Here is a 21,755-nt window from a genome sequence, read left to right as displayed (position 1 = left end):
TGCATTCATTTTTTCTAGTCATCATTTTGCTTGAATTTCGTTTCATTTATAAATCTTTCTTTCATTAACTCTTCATCTGCATCACTTTGCCCATAGTGAAATAAGATCTAATGTTTGTTTGAAGATTACCATGCAAAAAAATGTACATATCTCAAGGAAAAATACATTCTTGATGCCACTGCACAGTCATTATAAAGAGAATATTGCGTCTTTTGTTTTTTAACCTATGCATTGGCATTTCCATATGTTTAAATATTATGACAGATAAATAAGAAAGAATTAAATTCACACGAGCAAAGATTCCAAGTGGAAAAAGAATGATAGGAAGAAAAAATTAGAGCAGTTGAAAAGGATAATATAGTGGTTAAAGTGATGTGAAAAAGGAACTGAAATAAAAAAAATACATTTTACCCAAATAATTGAATAAAAGTAATGAGAAAATGCATTCCAATGAAGGTTTAAAAATAAAAAATTAGATAGCCCCCCGTGAGTTTTGAGTCAAAAACCTATTATGCGGAAAGCCAGAACATTAATTGTTATGCTGAGCAACCAATCTGATACATATCCTTTTTTCACAAAGGTACAAAATCACACTACATTCCTCAATTTTTGTGTTGATAACTTGCAAAGGAGGGCCCACCAGGATGAAGGGCTGCAGGATGTCATACCTGGGACTTTAACCTACATCACCATATGCCTTTGGTTTTTCTCTCAAATAGCTGCACAGTTGATGCTTTCCCTTACTCTAGTTGAAACTTTAGTATTCATGTTTAATTATTCAATTTCTACTCAACCAAACACAATGTTGAGTCTGAAAGAATACTGAGTGCGTTAATGAAACATGGAACTCTGGAATTTCAGGATGAAAATCACACATAAAATAATAAAGTTTCTGATGATTTCCCAGGAAGAATTTATCAGTAAAATTCATCAACGAAGCCTGAATTTGTAGCAATACTGGTATACATAAAATGAATTTGTTCATATTGTTAATATTTGGAGCCAGGTACAAAGAATAAATGTTACCTCTTGCAAAATCTTGTAGCAGAGCATTTGAGGGAAGAAACAAAAACCATAGTATAAATGAAGGGCTGATCAGAAAATTGATAGCAAATCAAGTTAATGACATCATCAAAGACCAAAAGAAATTCTCATAAACAAATTGGATAATAACAAAGAGGCAATAACAAAGCTATAAAGATGAATACAGTGTACTCCCAAATGTTGATCTGAGCTGCTGGAACTGGCAGTCATGTGCTTGTTAAGTGTGCTTGTGAGTGTGTATGAATGGTGTGTTTCTCTGTTGCTAATGAAGGCTTTGGTCGAAAGCTTTGTGTAAGTGCCTTTTAATTGTGCCTGTTTGCAACTTAGCATGTCTTCTATATGGTAAATAGCAATCTATCTTTTCCTACATTATAAAAAGATAGCAGTTCTTTTCGGGATAAATGAAATGAAATGTTCATATGGCGTTATTGGCTAGGAAACCCCATCTGGGGCTGTTCAACCGCCGGTGCAAGTCTTTTCATCTGATGTCACTTTGGTGACTTGCACCTAAACGATGATGATAACACAACAGTCAATCCTCGAGTGCATAAAATCTCCGACCTGGCAAGGAATCGAACCGCAGCCCCCTTCGTGGCAGTCAGCTGTGCTGACCACTCAGCTATGAAAGATGATTTGTCAAATCTAAAGTTTTTTTAAAGAAGCTGTAGTGTTGATATACTAGCTATTTTGTAATTCTCGTGAATATCATTACAACAAAGCTATTTTGGCCCACTATGATGGCCCTTCTTGAAGCCTTTAAACAAAGCTGCCTCTTATGCTCTCATTTGTCTGAAAGCCGATTATAGCCCCTTTTTGTAACTCGGACAAATCATTTCCTGTCTGTACCTATCTACCATCTACATCTATACTGTGCAATCCACTGTGAGCTGTATACTTACAAATAGCTTTCCGGTCACCATATAGACACTGGTGAAAAAAAAAATCACAACACCAAAAAAATAATTAATGTACAGTAGTAAAATTTTTGGAATAGAATTGTCTTGGTAACATATTTAAGTGGTTAACATTGCAAGATCACAGGTTAATGTAAGCACAAGACAAACCATTTTAAATGTGAAATGCTGGCACATTAATAACTGCTATAACCTCGAGAATGTTGAATGCATGCATGCAAATGTGCATGCAATGTGTTGTACAGGTACTGGATGTGGGATGGAGTTCCATGCCTGTTGCACTTGGTTGGTCAATACTGGGACAGTTAGTGTTGTTTGTGGATGATGCTGGAGTTGTCGTCCAATGATATCCCATATGTGCTCAATCGGAGACAGATCTAGTAATTGAGCAGGCCAAGGCAACATGTTGACACTCTGAAGAGCATGTTCGGTTACAACAGTAGTGTGTGCCCAAGTGTTATCCTATTGGAAAACACTTCTTGGAATGCTGTTCACAATAGGTCGAATCACCAGATCGACATAAAAATTTGCAGTCATGCTGTGTGAGATAACCACGAGAGTGCTCCCACTGTCATACGAAATCACACCCCAGACCATAACTCCAGGTGTAGGTAAAGAGTGTCCAGTAAGCAGACAGGGTAGTTGCAGGCCCTCAACTGGTCTTCTTGTAACCAAGACACAGCCATCACTGGTACTGAGGCAGAACCAGGTTTCATCAGAAAAGGAGATAGACCACCGCCCTACCCTCCAATAAGTTCTCGCTTGACACCACTAAAGTCGAAAATGCATGCAACAGTGGAATGCATGCAACAGGGCATCTGGCTCTGTCTGGCTCAGAGCTGAAACAGTTTGTTGTGTCACTGCAGTGTCAGCTGCTACTGAAATTGCTGCTGCACATGCAGTGCAATGAACCAGAGCCATACACTGAATGCAGTGCTCTTCCCTCTCAGTAGTGCCACGTGGCTGTCAAGAGCTCGGCACTCTTGCAACTATACATTTTCATGACCACTGCTGCCAGTGCTCATGTACAGTGGCTACATTCCTGCCAAATCTCTCTGCAGTATCACAGAAGGAACATCCAGCTTCTCATACTCCAATTACACAACCTCGGTGAAACTCTGCCATCTTTATGTCACCTTAACGGCATTTTTGACTAATATCAACATACCATGTCCCATCTCAAAGGAAGTAACACTCACAACCATTACAGTATGTGTTTAAAGCAAACCTGATTGGCACCCTCATAGTGGCACTGCTAGCACCACTCTTATGTGACTGGCATGAAATTAGTATAGACATCATATGTCCGATGTAGAAATAATGCATGCCAACTTTTGTTTATGTTTCAAAATTCCTTGTTGGTGCTGCGTTTTTCTTTCTGTCAGTGTATTTTGTCATGGCACGTGATATGTTACAAATCAATAGTTACGTACTGCAGAAAATTTGGACCATGTCACAAGAATGTGACCTGACAGTGTAAATATAAGCAACTGGAGCTCTTTCAGTGAAGCCTTTTGCTTGTTTATCTTCTCTCTAACCTACTGGAATCTGTTTTCCCTAGTTATGCAGATGGACCATGGGATGATGATTAGAGTCTACCATGAGGTTTTAGTTTTCTGGTGTGTCTGAATTTCTCTCCAAAACATTAAAAAGAGGAGGGTTTGTATATGTGAAAGTGATTGGGTAATCTTTTTGTGTGTATTTGCCAGTCACTTTATTTGAATATTTTAGATTTTTAATGCAATATTTTCTTGTGTCAGTGTTAACAGCTAAATTGATTGCTTCATTATTTAGGGAGTGCTTTTCTAACACTTATATTATTGTTTGGATGTTAATAATTGTGGAATTATGTGCTTTCCATCCATTTGCCATGTTTTTGTGAGAAGGAGCAGTGTGTGTCAAGTTGTTGCATCACATGCAGATCAACTAGAGCTATAAGTATGTGTACACAGATTTTTGCAAAGAAACCTGATATTATCATTTGTTCTCTTCACTGAATTATTATTTTTATACCAATTTCAGCTGTAATAAACACTAACAATAACTATATTTTCACTCACATTTCTCTCCAAGATTAGAAAGCAGCATAAGACTCATCCTACATGTGCGGGTTACCTGACACTTTAGGGTGCAGTCAGGATGAGTAAGGGACAGTGGGTGTGATGAATCTTAGGGTGGCTCTCAAAGAAGCAGGTTGTTTTCAGGTAAAGAACTGTCGTTTGGCCATCTTTTCCTCATAATTTCCACAACCAGTTCAACAGTCACTCAGTCTCTGGTGACTGTTTGGACTGGTCCCCTTGCAAATGGTGACATGTGAATATAAAGGTTACAGGAAAGGCTTTGAGCTCAATGGGAAAACTTTCAACTACCTCATCAGTTCATGAATGTACCCATTTCCAAAGACACAAATCACATTCACAGAAATTACATAAACTGCAGTAAAAACTGATAAGAGCTAGACTTTTTTTTTTCTTCATTCCCACTGCTGAACAAATCAGAAAGGCAGCTTTGTGATACTTGTCACATTCATTGAATCACACATGTTGCTATTTACAAAAAATAAGTGTAATTATGGAAGTGGAAATCAGCTTTGAAACAACACAATAAAAGATTTTCTAATACCAAAAAACATGCCACATGTTTCCTTTGCCTCTGTAAAGCAAGGTAGGGCAATGACCATGGGATTCCTTTGCAGCTAACCTGAGAAATCTTCATCAAACAGGAAGGGAGCAAGTAGTATCCAAAACTAGAATGTGGATAATATGGGCTAAGAATGTAGTGATAGTAAAACTCCATTGACTCTCTTCCTCTAATAAAATATTTAATTACAGTTCACATTACAAAAAAATTAAAATAGTTGTAGTAAATATTTACAAAACCATGTACAAAATATTTCTATATTGTGCATCATATCAATATAAGCCATGCCTTTGTGTACTATTATGTGTTTTATTTCAATATTTGTTACATATCATACTCAGGATCACTGGTTTTACAGGGTCTGTGCAGCTTGTACGATGTAATAGAAACAGCTAAAATTCTTCCTGTGGATGTCATATCAAGCTTGGCATGTAAAATCAGTGATTTTCAGAAAAGTCAAGAGGTACAAGTGGAGACAATTGGTTTAGATGAAAGAAAAACTATCTCTAATGGAAGAAGCAAGCATTTGTTAAAGAGACATGCTATACTGTTTCTCACAGGAATTTTGTTGTTACTGCTCCGCTGGAAAGTAATGGGCTCCACTCTTCCAACATTTCAGAAGTCAGATAATCCGGCCTCATTTGCTGAAAGTTTTACAGCCAGGGTAAGGATGATAGAACTTTGATTGTGAATGTTAATTTGTGCAAAGTTAAGATGAAATGAAGATAATTTTCAAATCGTTACTTGCATTGTGTATTGTGAAGTAAATATTCTGTAACTCTTTGTAAAAGTTTGCATTTTTACCAAATCATTTGGATACAAAGAGAGAAATGCCATTTTTAAGGTTCAGTGAATATTAATAATTATGAGATCATGTGGTGCTGAATGGTACCAATCGCTCTGAGACTGTGTCATGGGTTACAGGAAAAACCTAGTCAAGAACTTAAAATCCTCTTGAGTAAGTGTAAATACAAATCTCAGCAGTGGAAGCAACCATTTTGCTTGACAAGAACGTGTCAGAAACAAAAAAACTATACAGTTTTTTTAGAGACATCAGCTACCAAGTCGTGAAAAGAATGCAGCTACAAGGCTCTAGGTAGTGCACAAATAGATAAGGAAAAATCGTTTAAGAAAATAAGCTGCTTTCCAAAGGACTAATGGTATGACACTAATTAATCTCATTAAAGCCAGCTGAAGTTTATGTCCACCTTCAAGAAACTCCCCAGGAAAGCTAAAACATAGATGCTGCCAAACCTGATGTTTTCCACAGTTCTTAACGCAGTTCGCTTATTTCTCAAGGTTATTTTAAAGAAATCATGGTTGACAAAGTAGTAAGAAGTAAAATTCATACCACTATTCCTGCAAAGTCAAGCTACAGGGGATACCCCAGTAAGAACATATAAGGCAAAAGAAAACATGTAATATAACAGAAGCTAAGCATCACACAGAAACCAAACATTTTTGGGAAGAAATTCTAGTGATTGAACTATGAAACTTGCAAAGATTATCGACACACAATCAGTATGGCACCAAAGATGGTTTTCAGCCAAGCCAAAATTAAAAAGAAATGAAACTGAGGAACAGTAAAAGAAAAAATGATACTGTGAAGTAAATATAAATTTCCAGAAAAAGTGGACACTGCAGTCAATACAAGAAGAATTGTAACCAAATTAATAAAGAGGACTTCTGCATAATCACAATGTGTTGAAATTGAGGACAATGTTTTAAAGAATAAATTGTAATGTAATTGCATATAAAAAGAAAATCTACTGACCAGGAGGCAACAGGAGAATACATCCATAAATGTATTGAAATTTACAAGTTTTCGGAGCCAGTGGCTTCTTCTTCTGGCAGAGGAGTTGAGTGGGAAGGAAGGAAAGACAGAGGTTACTTACAAAACATCGTAAATGAGTAATAAAAGCGTAAAGCTAAATGCATTGTATGTGGTAGAAGTGGGGGATGAGAAAAAATAGACAGGTTATAAAGTAAAAGATATAGGAAATGAAAATAGTTCCTAAGAAGAAATGCTGAGACTGAAGAAATTAACATAAATTAAGGCCATGTTGGGGGCAATAATCAAGGACATGTTACAATGCCAGTTCCCACCTGTGAAGTTCTGAGCACTGGTATCTGGGTATGCCATATGTTGGGAAACAGGCACTGAGATCATGACTAACATGTTGTAGAGCATGCTCTGCAACAGGATATTGTATGTTGCTAGTATACACCCTCTACCTATACCCATTCATCCTAACTGATAACTTGGTGGTAGTCATGCTAGTGTAAAAGCTGAACAGTGTGTACATAACAGCTGGTACATGGTGTGTTGTTTCACATGTAGCCTTCCATTTGAGACTATGTTTTGCCAATTACTGGTATAGGCAGTGGTAGGTGGGTAGCATAGGGTAAGTCTTACAGCAGGGATGGACACAGGGGAAGGAGCTATAGAATAGGGTCTGACAAGGATACTGCAGAGATTGGAAGGGTAACGAAAAACTATTTTAGGTGTGGTGGGAAAACTGTCGGACAGAATGGATCTCATTTCAAGACATGATTTTAGCAAGTCTTAGCATTGTCAAAGTAGGTGGTTTATACATTCAAGGCCAGGATAATAGTAAGTAACAAGAGTAGTTCTCCTAAGTTGTATTTTTGGAGGGATCAGCAGTACCAGCAATGAATGTGATATCCCAGGATATCTGCTTTTGAACTAGGCTGGTGGGTTATTATGTCCAGTGAAGGCTGGGGTGAGAATGATGGTGTGGTGTTGTAAAGAGTCTGCATCTGAGCAAATATGTTTGCCTCAAATGCCAAGGCTGTATGGGAGGAAATGCTTGACATGGAAAGGCTGGCAACTGTCAGTATGTAAGTATTGTTGTCTGTTAGTAGGTTTAATGTGAAGATAAGTGTGTAGCATAGTGTGTGGCATAGGATTTGGAATAGGACCATGTGCAATTTAGGTGGGAGAATGTATTTAGAGATTCCAAGAATTTTAACAGGCCAGAGTGAGTGTGAACCCATATGGCAAAGATGCCATCAATGTATCTAAATCAGACCAGGGGCTGAAGGCTTATGGGTCCTAGGTAAGCCCCCTCCAAATGACCCCTGAAAAGGTTGGTGTAACAAGGAGCCATCCTAGTTCCCATGGCTGTTCCCCTGATCTGTCAATATGTCTGCCCCTCAAAGGGAAAGAAGTTGGGCATCAGTGGTGACAAGCAAAATGTGTGGTGAGACTGGGACAGGCACAGATTTCAGATGATCTAGAAAATGATTGTGTCTTTAATCTAGGAGGGATGTCTTTGTTCTATAGGTTGCAGGCATTGATCAACTAATGCAGATATGTCTTTGGTGGGTGCTTTGAAGCCAGCAATTTTGGGACAGGCAGTGTCACTGGGTCTGTGGATCTTAGGAAAAAAGTAAAAGGTGGGAGTGCATGGCTTTTGTGGGTGTAAGAAGTTCTATGGATTGACACGTTAGTCCTTGTAAGGGGCCAGAGGTTTTCAGAAGGGACTGTAGATCAGTTTGTACCACATGGATGAGATCGTGATGGCACATGCTGCACGTAGTGATGGCTGACAGCTGGTATAGACCCTTGCTTACATACTCCTGTTCATCAGTACCACAGTGGTGAATCCCTTGTTCACCAGAAGGATAAAGATAGAGCCATCAGTTTTTAGGGAATGAAGAGCTTGGAGTTTTGCAGAGGATAGATTAGGAACAGTTGTAAAGCCATGCTAGATAAAAGGAATTCTTGCAAGGCTTGTAAGGGATGATTTTGAGGTAGTGATGGTGGATTAATTTGGGATCATAATCAGACTGTTCAAGGCAGGGTTTAATGTCCGGTTTGCTGTTTGAAAGGTTTTGTGATTGGGTTGCAAAGTGATATTTCCAGTTGACTTTACATGTGAAGGAAAGTAGGTCCTTCACCAAAGGAGCACCATTAAATCCAGGGTTAGGGCTGAAAATGAGAACCTTGGATAACACTGGTTATTCAGGAGGGGAGAAGGCTTAAGATGAGAGGTTGAGAAGACTGTAATGTTGTGGCTGGTTCTTGTGATTGTGGGCTATTGCTCTGGGAGGCAGTGGTGGTGGCTGGGCGATGTTAAGAAGGTTGGGCAAGCCCAGTTTGTTGGAGATGACTGGTGGTTGATGGTGTGGCTGTTTAGGGAGCTAGAGAGGGACAGGAGGGAAACACCATGTTGAATTAGTTTAGCAGAAGGTGGGAAAGCTTTTTGAGATGAAGTCTAGCCTGTTTTTGCAGTCTGAAGTTGGCCTGATTGATGGATAACATCCAAGGAAATATGAGGGATAGATAACTGCAGGATTTTGTAAAGACGAAAAGTCTCGTGGCGTGGAAACTGACAAATGAGGTTCTATATGGACAGATTAGTTAGGTAAGTGCAAGAGAGTGCTTTATTTGAAACTGTAAAAGGGGCTTTGTCAAGAAGAATTACATGCAGAAACAGAAACTTTCAATTTTAGGCCTTTGAGGGTAATACACAGGGACAAGCAAGTTTCAAGGAACAAAATATTGGGCCTTATTTTTGATTGTTCAAAAGCAGTTTTTTGAAAGGACCATATGTAATATGTGATGGGATTCATCATAGCAAGAGATGAGGGTTTGGAGTGCTAGAGATGGTGGGAGCAGCAAAGAAGAAGCAGAGGAGGAAACAGAGAGAAAAGCAAGGAAAAAATCAGAAAAAATCATATGGAAGTCATGAGGACAGACAAAGGTTAACAAGAAGTAATGTTAGCTGAAGTTATCTGCCTCTCAAGTTTCCTTGGATGGTATCATCTGTCAAGCCAACTTCCAACTGCAAAAACAGGCCAGACTTCGCCTCATAATGCTTTCCCATCTTCTCCTAAACTAACTCAACAGTGGTGTTTGCCTTCCTCACTCACGACCTTCCTATAAAGGACCACACCGTCAACCACCATTCCTCTCCTACAAACCGAGCTTGGCCAATCTTCTTAAAATCCCCCAACCTTCACCACTGCTTACCAGAACAATGATAACTCATGTAAGCATAGACTTCCGCGGCCGTTGTCTTCTTCAATAAAATTCTTCAGGGTATCAGACCGCATCGTCATAATTTAAAATGCGCCAACGTTTCGGCCAGCGTTGCAGCTAGCCTTCATCAGGGCCTTACGTTAACTGCTAAATGAACACACTTGGTTCCTTAAATAGCTGCACGAGAAAACCGTGTCGTTACTTGATTGGCTGTAAAAGGAAGAGGAGGAGGGGTGAAAGGTATGCTTTATTGGTGTTTCCTTTATTATCTGTCATTGGCTGAAATAGCTGTTTTCTATTGGTCTTTATATTAATCCACCCCATTGGAGGAGACGGACGAATAGCGAACAGGTGATGGCTGTGACGTCACACTGTTTCCATGCTGTCCAGAAGCCGGCTGCGGCGTGCCATTGCTTTGTGTGCTCGCGACCACTACTGCGGCTCTCCGCGTGTCTGCATGGGCCGCCACGGCTCTGCCGCCGCTCCGTAGCCCTGCTATTGCAGGCAGCCAAGACCTCGGAAGCTTGTACCCGTCCTCTCTATTCATGTTGGTGGGTCTTTTGGCTATTTCTATTGCCTCTCTAATCTTTCTTCTGAAAGTGAGAGGCTGTTTCGCCAGGACGTGGGCTTCTTGAAAAAATATTGGTTTCCCACACTCGTCTCGGTGTTCCGCCACTGCTGACTTAGTGTGTTGTTTCAGGCGGATATATCTTTCATGTTCCGAGAGCCTTGTGCTAATCGGACGACCCGTCTCACCTATGTGGATTAGTCCTGTGTGGATTAGTCTACATAGGTGAGACGGGTCGTCCGATTAGCACAAGGCTCTCGGAACATGAAAGATATATCCGCCTGAAACAACACACTAAGTCAGCAGTGGCGGAACACCGAGACGAGTGCGGGAAACCAATATTTTTTCAAGAAGCCCGCGTCCTGGCGAAACAGCCTCTCACTTTCAAAAAAAAGATTAGAGAGGCGATAGAAATAGCCAAAAGACCCGCCAACATGAATAGAGAGGACGGGTACAAGCTTCCGAGGTCTTGGCTGCCTGCAATAGCAGGGCTACGGAGCGGCGGCAGAGCCGTGGCGGCCCATGCAGACACGCGGAGAGCCGCAGTAGTGGTCGTGAGCACACAAAGCAATGGCACGCCGCAGCCGGCTTCTGGACAGCATGGAAACAGTGTGACGTCACAGCCATCACCTGTTCGCTATTCGTCCGTCTCCTCCAATGGGGTGGATTAATATAAAGACCAATAGAAAACAGCTATTTCAGCCAATGACAGATAATAAAGGAAACACCAATAAAGCATACCTTTCACCCCTCCTCCTCCTCCTTTTACAGCCAATCAAGTAACGACATGGTTTTCTCGTGCAGCTATTTAAGGAACCAAGCGTGTTCATTTAGCAGTTAACGTAAGGCCCTGATGAAGGCTAGCTGCAACGCTGGCCGAAACGTTGGCGCATTTTAAATTATGACGATGCGGTCTGATACCCTGAAGAATTTTATTGAAGAATGATAACTCATGATCATAAAAACTGACCACAACATTACAGTCTTCTCAACCTCTCATCTAAGGCCTCTCCTCTCCTGAATTATCCGTATTATATGAGGGTCTCACTTTCAGTCCTAAACCCGTATTTAATTATGCAGCTGAAATTGAACATTGGCTTGAACAGTTCAGACAGTGGTCCCAACTTGATCCACAGTCACTGCCTCAAAATCATCCCTTACAAGCCTTGCAAGAATTCCTAACCTCCAGCATTCCTTCACAACCCTTCTTCAGGTCCCTAAAATGTGACTCTAAAGTGTGCTTTGCAAAACTCCAGGCTCTTCATTCCCTAAAAGCTCATGACTCTATCATTATCCTCCTGGTGGCCAAGAGATGTATCACTGTGGTAATTGACCAATGGGAGTATGTAAGTGAGGGTTTACACCAGCTGTCTGCCACCTCTATGTACAGTATCTGCCATCAAGATCCCATCCCTGTGGTACAAACTAACCTGCAGTCCTTTCAAAAAACCTCAGACCCCTCACAAGGACTAACACCTCAATCCACAGAACTTCTTACCCCATGCAAACCATGCACTCCCACCTTTCACTTTCTTCCTAAGATCCACTACCCAGACACTCTGGTTGTCCCACAATTTCTGGCTTCAAAGCACCCATCAAAAGTATATCTGCATTAGTTGCTCAATGCCTGCAACCTATAGTACAAAGACTTCCCTCCTATAAATGATGACTAACTGACAACCTCAGCTGCCAACAGGTGTTGTTGATGTACCTCGATGTGGACAGCTGAAAATGTGTGCCCCAACCGGAACTCGAACCCGGGATCTCCTGCTTATGTCTATAAGGTACAATACATATATAGAATTGTGGACAGTTGGGAATGTGAGTCTCATGGGAAGCGTGCAAGGGATAAGTCCCTGCAGTCGCGCTATTCATCTGTGTCCTCGGTGGCTCAGAGGGATAGAGCGTCTGCCATGTAAGCAGGAGATCCCGGGTTCGAGTCCCGGTCGGGGTACACATTTTCAGCTGTCCACATCGAGGTATATCAACAACACCTGTCGGCAGCTGAGGATGTCAGTTAGTCATCATTTCTTCCAGGGAAAAGCTGCACGGTCATCAACAGTAACTGTTCTTTCGAGAACAAGTTACTGTCTTCGTATATATACTTCCCTCCTACATTAAAGACACATTAATTTTCTGGATCACCTGAAATCTGAGCCTGCCCCAGTCCCACAACACACTTTGTCTTGGCCACTGAAGACACCTCCCTCTACACAAACACCCCCAAGTGCCTGGTCAGTCAGCTGAGCATTTACTCACCCACCTGATTCCAAATGTATGATACCCATCCTGCTCACCTTAAATGACTTTATACTTACCAACAACTACTTTACCTTTTATGGGCAGACATATAAATAGATGAGGGACAACTTGGCAATAGGAACCAGGATGGCTCCTTTTAAGTCAACCTTTTAATGTGTCACTTGAGGGCCCCTGGTTTGCTTTAGATACATTGATGACAACTTTGCAATATGGACTCATAGTCTGGCAGACCTGTTAAAATTCTTGGAATCTCTAAATACATTTTTCCACCTAAATTTCACATAGTCCTATTCTGAATCCCATGCCACTTTCCTTGGTGCTGACCTCGCCCTCACCAAGGGTCAGCTACTCACTTCAGTTCACATTAAACCTACTAGCAGACAACAGTACTTACATACTGACACTTGCCATCCTTTCCACATCAACCGTTCCCTCCCATACAGCCTTGGAATTTGAGGCAAGCGTATTTGTTCAGATGCAGATTCCTTACAGAAACACACCACCGTTCTCACCCTTGTCTTTACAGGACATAATAACCCCACCAGCCTAGTTCAAAAGCAGATTTCCTGGGCCATCATATCCATTCCTGGTACTGCTGATCCCTCCAAAAAACAGCTTAGGCGTACGCCTCCTGTCACTTAATATTATCCTCGTCTTGAATGTGTTAACCAGCTACTTTGACAAGGTTAAGACTTCCTAAAATCATGTCTTGAAATGAGGTCCATTCTGTCTGACATTTTGCTCACTGCAGCTGGAATAACTTTTCATCACCCTTCCAATCTCTGCAACATCCTTGCCAGACCTATTCTATGGCTTCTATCCATATGTCCATTCCTGCTGCAAAACTTACTCTATACACCCACCTACCATCACCTATATCAGCCCTGTACTGGCAAAACATATACTGTCAAAGGGAGAGCTGCTTGTGAAATGACATATGTTGTGTACCGGCTGTTAAGTAAACACTGTTTAGCTTTTACATTTGCATGAATACCACCAAGTTATCAGTTAGGATGAATGGGCATAGGTAGAGGGCGTATACTGCCATAACACAGTATCCTGTTGCAGAGCATGCTTTACAGTATGACAGTTGTGACATCAGTGTGTGTTTCACCACACGTGGCATTTGGATTATTCCCCCAGCCACCAGTTTCTCAGAATTTTGCAGACGAGAACTGGCATTACAACATTTCGTTGGTTCTTGCCACCCACCTGGCCTTAATTTACTTTAATTTCTTCAGTCCCAGCATTTCTTCTCAGTAACTGTTCCTTTCTTCACTCCCTTTTAGTTTTCTATATCCTTCATTTTCTGACTTGTCCATTTTTCCTTGTCCCCCACCTCTAGCACATAAAATGCACTTAGCTTCCTGTTCTTATTAACATGTGCATGATTATGTGTCAATAATCTGTCTCTTACCCTAACCCTCTTTCATCTTTAAACTCTTGAGGTTTTAAATGTCTCCTCAACAGTCAGTCTTTTCTTCTCATCCTGTCTAGTAAGTTTCCCCTGGCTCAGGGTTCTGAGCACCTTTTCCAAACTCTCCCCATTTCCTAAACCTCACCACTCCTTTTCCTTCACTCCTCTTTCTTCCCCTTCAACCTTTTTGCCAGATGAAGGAGCCACTGGCTCCGAAAGCTTGCAGACTTTGAAATTTGTATGTGTATCTTCCCCTGTCACCACTTGCTGAGTAGATGTTTTATACATACAATCACATTACATTTTAAAAATCTGATTTTTTTCATTGCTATAAAGAATAATTTGTGTAACTTCTCTCTGACATTCAACAATGACCATTAAAGAATGATGTTAAAGGCCACTGAGCACCAAATATTCAGAGATGATTGTAGTGGAATCAGTCTAATTAATTGTGAGATCTCTGAAAAAGTCGGAAGTTAACAATTTAAACATATCTTTTGACCGGACCACACCTAGAACATTAATTACCTTAAAATTAGGTCACATTAAAACTGATATATGTCAGATCAACAAGTTTCATCTACAGGCACACATAATCACAATACCTCATTGCACTGAATAGTGGCTATATATAGGTAAAAAAAGTTGTCTTTGTTTACTTCCTTGGCAGTCCTCTTGTCAGCTGCAATCTCCTTCATGACCAAACTAAACTAACAGAGTCATGGTGCTTATAGTTGAGCAGATGTCTAATATTGAATTAGAAGTGCTATACTTGAAATGAGAATTTTTGATTAAGGTGCTATATACACCAACAACAAGAGATATGGATAGTAAGAAGTTCCTGTAGAATAGAACATACAAAATGAAACAGAAACAAAGAAACAATATGTGGTGTGATGTTATTTTAATACCTGTGCAGAATGACTGATACGAAATTAACAGATTTTCAAATGTTTTTCTAGGAAGAGACATTATGAAAGACACAACATAAGAGAATAAGATGTGGTAAAAATGGAGATTAAGAAGAATTTTGAAAAATGAAGGGATCCATGTTAGGAATAGAAGAAGACAGGCACAAATGGTGCTATGTAATGAAGAAGGTATGCAGTGAGAGAATGCAGGAATACTGGAGGATGACAAGGGAATGATAGAAGTGGAATCATTGAAATTTTCTGTGATTGGAAGTGTTGTGTTCTGCTCTGAACAAATGAAACAGTCAGTTAAATGAACAGTCAAATACCCAACACATCATTGAAGCAAACAAATACTCTTATCTGTAGCTCCCCACTACCGTGGCTATGTGAACGTGTCTGGAATTAGTTATGCAGTTAAATGACTTGCTGTTCAAATACACAAAAGGCAGCCGTAAACACTGAGCTGAGTCAAAGTACAGGTCTACAGATAATGAATTCTGAATATTTGCTGCAGCTGTGATGAATATGTGTCCATTGATGACACTCAATGCATTTAAGACGGAACTAGATTTGACTCAGCAATGATACAACACCACTGTCCTCTGGAGCCAGAAGCAGTACATTAGGGTGTGACTGCACTCGGGATACACAACTTGAAGACAGAGCAGAATAGAACTGGCCAGTCTTGTTCTATATGGCAGTATTTGAAGAGTGTGCCTTGGCAGTAGTGCCTTGTAACTATGAGAGGTGCTGCTTACTGCTTCTTCCTGATTGGCACCTGTATATGCTGTTTCGGTGTGCAGCATCTGTGCTGTGATTGACTGTTGCTTTATCATGGTTGATTATTGATGACATTGCAAGAAGGTCCAAATGAGAAGAGCGTAATGGCAATGGATATTCACTTTCGACCAAGAGCCACACATTCATCAGTGTTAGTACGTTAGTCATAATGACAACTTGCTGTGTTGTAAATGGCTGTCACGACAATCTGACTTTCACTGAGAACTTTCCACGTGCTGGAAAACAGTAAACAACCACTAGCAACAATAAGGTTACAGCTATTATGTAGTATTGTAGGAACAGTGAAAGGGTATTGTGTAGTTGTCATAGAAATTTGATTTCAAATTTCATGCTATTCTTTATTAGATATTTGTGCCAGAATTTGTAAGGAAGTAGAAGTACTGAGAGAATGTTGTAGATATGTCATTGTTGAAATAGTTATTCCCAAGAAAAGGACAAACTTTGGTTGCATATTATTGGATGTATACTGTGTGCCTTTGAAAGAGTTCTTACTAGTAAAGGGCTGGAGAAAGTAGTGACAAGAAAATGTATAAGAAAGCTTGGCTGTGGATGCTATCCTAAACCTGTGGAGTATATAGCAGTGGCGTGAGTCAAAGATACATAAAGGCTGTGAGTAGCTTGTATGGAGGTTTGGGAGGTGACAACACTGTGTCATGACATAAGAAATTTATATCCATACCAGAGAAATACACTGCTTTGTTGTTAGATGGTTAAATAGTTCATTGGCGATGTTAAATAGTATATTTATGAGCCAAGTCAGTGTCTGAATAGATAATTTACTACAACTGCTGAGTTCCAAAAGAAGAAAGTGTTTAACCCACAGAGGGTGACAGCACTCTAGGTTTAAATCAGCTGAACTTTATAAACAAAGTGATGTGTTGTAAGACAGCTTAGATCTAGATAGTGTAAATATCAACAACATAATTTGAATAAATTTAGTGGCTTATTGTTCTTGGACTTTAGTGAAACTCTCAAAATGGGAATGAGAAGTTTAGCATAAGAGGGAGCTTTGAATACCTGTCACTCAAAGTCAAAACAGTTATTATTGAATATGAATTTAAGATTTGTGGGAAGGATATCACAGGTTGTGGAAGTGTTCAGTGGTAGGCCAGCTGTGCATGTGGAAAATGACCCTGTGGAGAGAAATCGAACCACAGATGATGGCCAAGCTGTAGTGTAGGAATGATATGACTACAGGTTTTGATCAGAATATGGTTAGGTGATTAGTGTCTGTAATATATGAATGGTGATGATTTTATTGCCTGTTTAGTATCATGACTTTAATAGTTTTTCCAATGGAGCACCAGTTATCTAAAACAGTTGAGGGTGGATGATGTTCAGATAACTGATTTTTTTTAAAGATAATCAGTCATTTAATAAACATTTTGTACCTTTGGTCATAGGAATATGAAACAAAGAAACACAAAAATGTACATTTATGTCTTGTATCATATGTCTTGCAAATAATGCAGACTGTTAACCACACATCCCTGTTTGAAAAGTTCAAAATGGTCACTAAAATAGGTCAACAGTTTAGTAAAAGGTGTACTCTCTCTCTCTCTCTCTCTCTCTCTCTCTCTCTCTTTATTTACTGCCAACCTATTTCACGCTGCAAGTCTGCACAGCTGCTTCTACACAAACCACATACTTAACCAAACAATAAATGTATAAATGTGCTGCACGATCTTATGCTAAATAAGGCACTTAATGTTCTACCAACATCGCAAATAAAATTTTATGTGAAAATTATTTTAATCTATTACCAAAACAAAATTTTTCTTCACACTCACACACAAGCCTCTTTCAGAAAAGCAATGCAAACACAGACATAACAGTAATGTATAATCACAAATATCTCTAATAGCTGATAGGAAAATATGAAAAATTAGCTCGCAAAGCCATCTCGTGCCAAGGTGTTTTGATGCATTGGAACAACTGTAGGTACACCATGCTTTACTTGCATAATTTTACATTCTTTCTCATATTATCACCAACCCTTTCCTTCGTAAGGAACTGCCAGCAATTTGAGATAGTACTTTCAGTTCAGAATTCTTCTTACGTAACACCACTGTGCTTAAGATCAGAAGTTGCAGTTTGACATTAACAAGACACATCGTCTCGACTACCTGATAAGGTCTTTGGTAACACAAAATGAACTTTTTAATTTTTTCTTTCACCATCAAGGGTTAGATAACATTACCCATTGCCTGATTTGGTACTTGGACAATTTTTCCTTTTTGTTGTGAGTCCCCCTCTTATTCTAGAGCCATTGCACTGATCTTTGTAATCTGGTACCAGATATTTTAAAACTTTTCAGCAAAGTTTCAAACAAACAATATCTTTTCTCCTGGGGTAGGTTTGCATAATTCAAAAGGGGAGGGCATTTTTTGGCCAGAACAACCTCATACAGTGGTAAGACCATATCCTCATGGAATTCCAAGTTACATTCTGCTACTACATTTGGTATTAGAGTGTCCCAATCATTATGACTACTATTTACATGATAACATAACATTTCTGTATTGTTCAGTGTATCCTTTCAGTCCTGTTGTTTGTTTACGGGTATAGTGACATCTTTATGCATAATAGTAGACACAGTTACTTCAGTAACTCAGACATAAAGTTAGTGGCTTGGTCAATTAACACAGTCTCTGGTGCTCCAAATTGTGTAAACATTGACTGACCATAGCTTGTGCCACCATTTCTGCCTGTTGATTTGGCATGGTTATCACAGTCAATAAATGTGAGAAATGATCACTTATAGTTAATCCATATCAGTTCCCTGGTAGTGTTTGTGCCAAGGGACCAAGAATGTCCCTTCCAGTCATTTAGAATGGTCTATCCACCTCAGGTAACCTTTGTAATGGGATTCACTGATGACTCAACTTGTCTCTTCGAGCACAGTGAATGCAGTTCTATATGAAACACTCTACATCTTGCCTCTTGTTGGCCACCAGTAATTTCCGGAAATAGGACATTCTGTGGCACATCATCCACAATGTCCTGCCAAAATGAAATTCTGAGCCTGCCTCAGAACTTTTTTTGTAAACTTACTGGTGCATCTATGTGGCAGCCGGACCTTGGTTGCATGTACAGCACTCTATCATCAGAACTGAGTTGGGCTTGCTTCGCAGACTTTTGACAAATTGGGTCAGTGGCCTGAGTCTGCACCATTCTTCTGTGCTTACCCCAATACATTCTACTGCAGAGATTTTGCTACTAAGTTCATCCATTTCCATGAGATTTCCTTGGATGATGTACAACCTCAAAATCAAATTAATTTAGCCATAAAGCTCAGTGTGTCAAACAACTGGTTCTATCTTTTAGTCCCAGATGCCATTTCAGTACTGCATGATCCCTTATGACCTAAAAAGGTCACCCATACAAATAACAGTGGAAATAGTTGATGCTATAAGTTAGTGCAAATTTTTTGTCGCCCATACAGATAACAATGGAAATGGGCAATGCTAAAAGTTAGTGCAAATTTTTTTAGATGAATAGTTGTTCTCTGCCTTATTGAACAGTCTAGAAGCATAAGCTGTTATGTGTTCCCTCCCATCTACCTCTTGCCTCAAAACAGAGCCTAGAATATGGTGGTTGCCTAAGTCACACAACAGTATAACTGTTTTTCATAGTCAGGAAATGCAAGGATAGGACCATGCTTAATAAATCTTTTAATTGTTTATGTGATGCTTCACAATCTAGAGTCTACTGAAACTTTACATACTCTTTAGCAAATGCATAAGATATCTCATTACATTTGCAAATTTTGGAATAAATTCTCTATAAAAATTAGTGATCACAAAATATGACTGTAAGTCCTTTACTGTGTTAGGCACTGGGAAATCCTTTACAACTTATACAAATCATAGGTCAGTTTGTAACATGACCTGAACACAGTGGACCACACGTAATACAAAGTGACACTTTGTAAGCTAAGGGTCAGTTGTGCCACATTTAATCGACCAAAGACTTCTGATAGATGCACCATGTGCTCTTGGTTGTCCTTACAGAATAGAATGATATCATTGAGGTGGTGCATGCATTACTTCAGTTTTGGACCCCACAGCACCCCATCCTTCTGGATGTGACACCTATAGTGGGTATTCTGCACTGAAATCCGTATTCAAGTCATCCTCTTATAACACCTCTAAGTTACCTGTCAGTGCACCTCTTGATGATAACCTCACCTCTTCCAAACTAATACTGTCTACACTGAAAGGCGTCCCTCAACTTTTGTCAATTTCCAGCACTAAGGATAAACATATTGCCTGTTCCAACTTCCCATTTTCTGACAGGTACTCTCTCACACATAAATATTAATCAGCAGATCAGCTCCTGTGTTCATCCAGAGCAGCCTTCCCTTACCTTTCACTGTTACATACCACAAGTTAAGAGAGATAATGTATGAAGTTTTAAATTACCTGCTTGATGTCGGAGATATTCCTTATGGCAGTTCATTTCTTTCAGAAGTAAAATGAAGATTGAACAATGTGCCACCCAGCTCCACTATTTGTTGTTATAGATCGACTTTGGTGTGAAGTTTTGCTAGGAAATCTAGCCCAAGAATGATGTCGTAGCTTGTGAGAAGTTCAACATACACCTGAAAATCCCTCCCTCCACCCCCTCAACCCTCTTACTCAGAAATTCAGTAACACTGAACAGAGGGAGTGAACAGTATTACCACCCCACCACTTAGTCTGAAATGTGGTGGTTCAAATTTATGGCACCAAATAAACACTTGCTTGTCATGGATACCTGTAATCCTGTACCCAACAAAAACTTACACAATCTTCCCTTTACATAGCCAGTTAGATGCCTGTCATTGGTTTTGCACTTGGGTAGCCAAGTGGTCAGACTTACTGGGAGCATTGTGCACTGATGTAAAAACTAATTGCTGCCCCCTCCACCTAGTCACTGTAAATTTCAGCTGAAGCTGCTGCAGTTTCTACCACATATTCCAAGGTTTTTGGGAAATCCATGCAACTTTTCATGACATTTCAGCCAATAGTCCCCACAAAAATGCATCAAGTGTCCATCGTTCTGCTTCCTACAGGATGGGCTTATTGACACTATCACCTTCCATCATTTCATGTATATAAATATTGATTTTCCTGAAACGGTCTACAATACTTTCTACTGATTCCCCTTGTTTTTAATTACACCATTAAGTTTTCCTGATAATTCCTAGAAGCATCCTTTTTCCTGTAATGATCCACTAACTCTTCCTGAAAGTCTGTGAAGGACTGAGCATCCCACAACTTCTCATTGTATATTACTTATTTTCTAGTGTCCCACTAATTTTAAATTTGAAACTGCTCAGTACACCAGTTCCATAACTCATGTGCAAACTATCAAAACAGATAAAAAGATCTTCCCCTCTTTTACCAGAAAATGGGGCTACTAACTAGGCAGTACTAGCATCAAAGATGTGTGGGGACATGTTTGAAGTTGACCATTCCTTGTTTTCACGCTTTAAACGATCTGTTTCTCTATGCAAAGCTTTATTATCTGTTTGAACTTTAGCTACCTTATCCACCAAATGCCGAATCATCTCCAGGGTTATCAGTCTCTTACTGACAGATATTTTGCTTACTATTACTGCCACACAAGTACAATATACCCAAACAGAAAGGAAAGGAAAGGAAAAAACACAACCAGACAGGTCCAAAAACTTGATCACCAGTTACTTGAATGCTGTAACTGATTACTACTCCTGCCACATTGTGACAAGTGACGATGGCTATGTAGGACAGCGGGAGTGGTGGAGCAACAACTGCCCAGGGGTAGATGGGCTCGTCCAGTAAAACTATCCTGGGTGTCAAACACAGACCTTGGAGACCATGTAGTAGTAGTGCCAAAGTGACTGTAGCTCACTGTGAGTCTCAGACCACGTGGTAGTGTTGGCAGTGGGGTGGCTGGCTGTGAGCAACCCACACAGCCAGTTAGCAGACGACCGTTCACGTCTCATTGACGGCAGTAGCAGCTGCGATGTAAGTATGGCACAGGCAGAACAGATTGGAATTCATACTACTAGCAAGCTGTTCAGTGATGATGGGCTGGTCCTTGATGTTTAAGTGCTGCTGTAAAATGCTGACCAGTACAGAAGAAGGTGTGTTTCTGGATCATGTCAAAAGTCTCAAACAGGGCCAGTGTTACAGATGCAGATGTCATCAGTCGGAAGGAG

At 40.0% G+C, this 21,755-nt stretch overlaps 1 protein-coding gene across 1 annotated transcript in view; it reads left to right on the top strand.

Moving 5' to 3' along the window:
• The window catches only part of LOC126236055 (protein O-mannosyl-transferase TMTC4-like), a 133,575-nt gene that overhangs the window by 19,475 nt on the left and 92,345 nt on the right, over nucleotides 1-21,755 (top strand). The window contains exon 5 of the mRNA XM_049945095.1: nucleotides 4,957-5,262. Within this exon, the coding sequence (XP_049801052.1) occupies nucleotides 4,957-5,262 (306 nt within the window). The remainder of the gene's footprint in view (nucleotides 1-4,956; nucleotides 5,263-21,755) is intronic.

The sequence above is a fragment of the Schistocerca nitens genome, chromosome 2, assembly GCF_023898315.1.
Source record: "Schistocerca nitens isolate TAMUIC-IGC-003100 chromosome 2, iqSchNite1.1, whole genome shotgun sequence".
Lineage (NCBI taxonomy): Eukaryota > Metazoa > Arthropoda > Insecta > Orthoptera > Acrididae > Schistocerca > Schistocerca nitens.
This window is presented reverse-complemented; position numbering and strand designations above follow the sequence as displayed.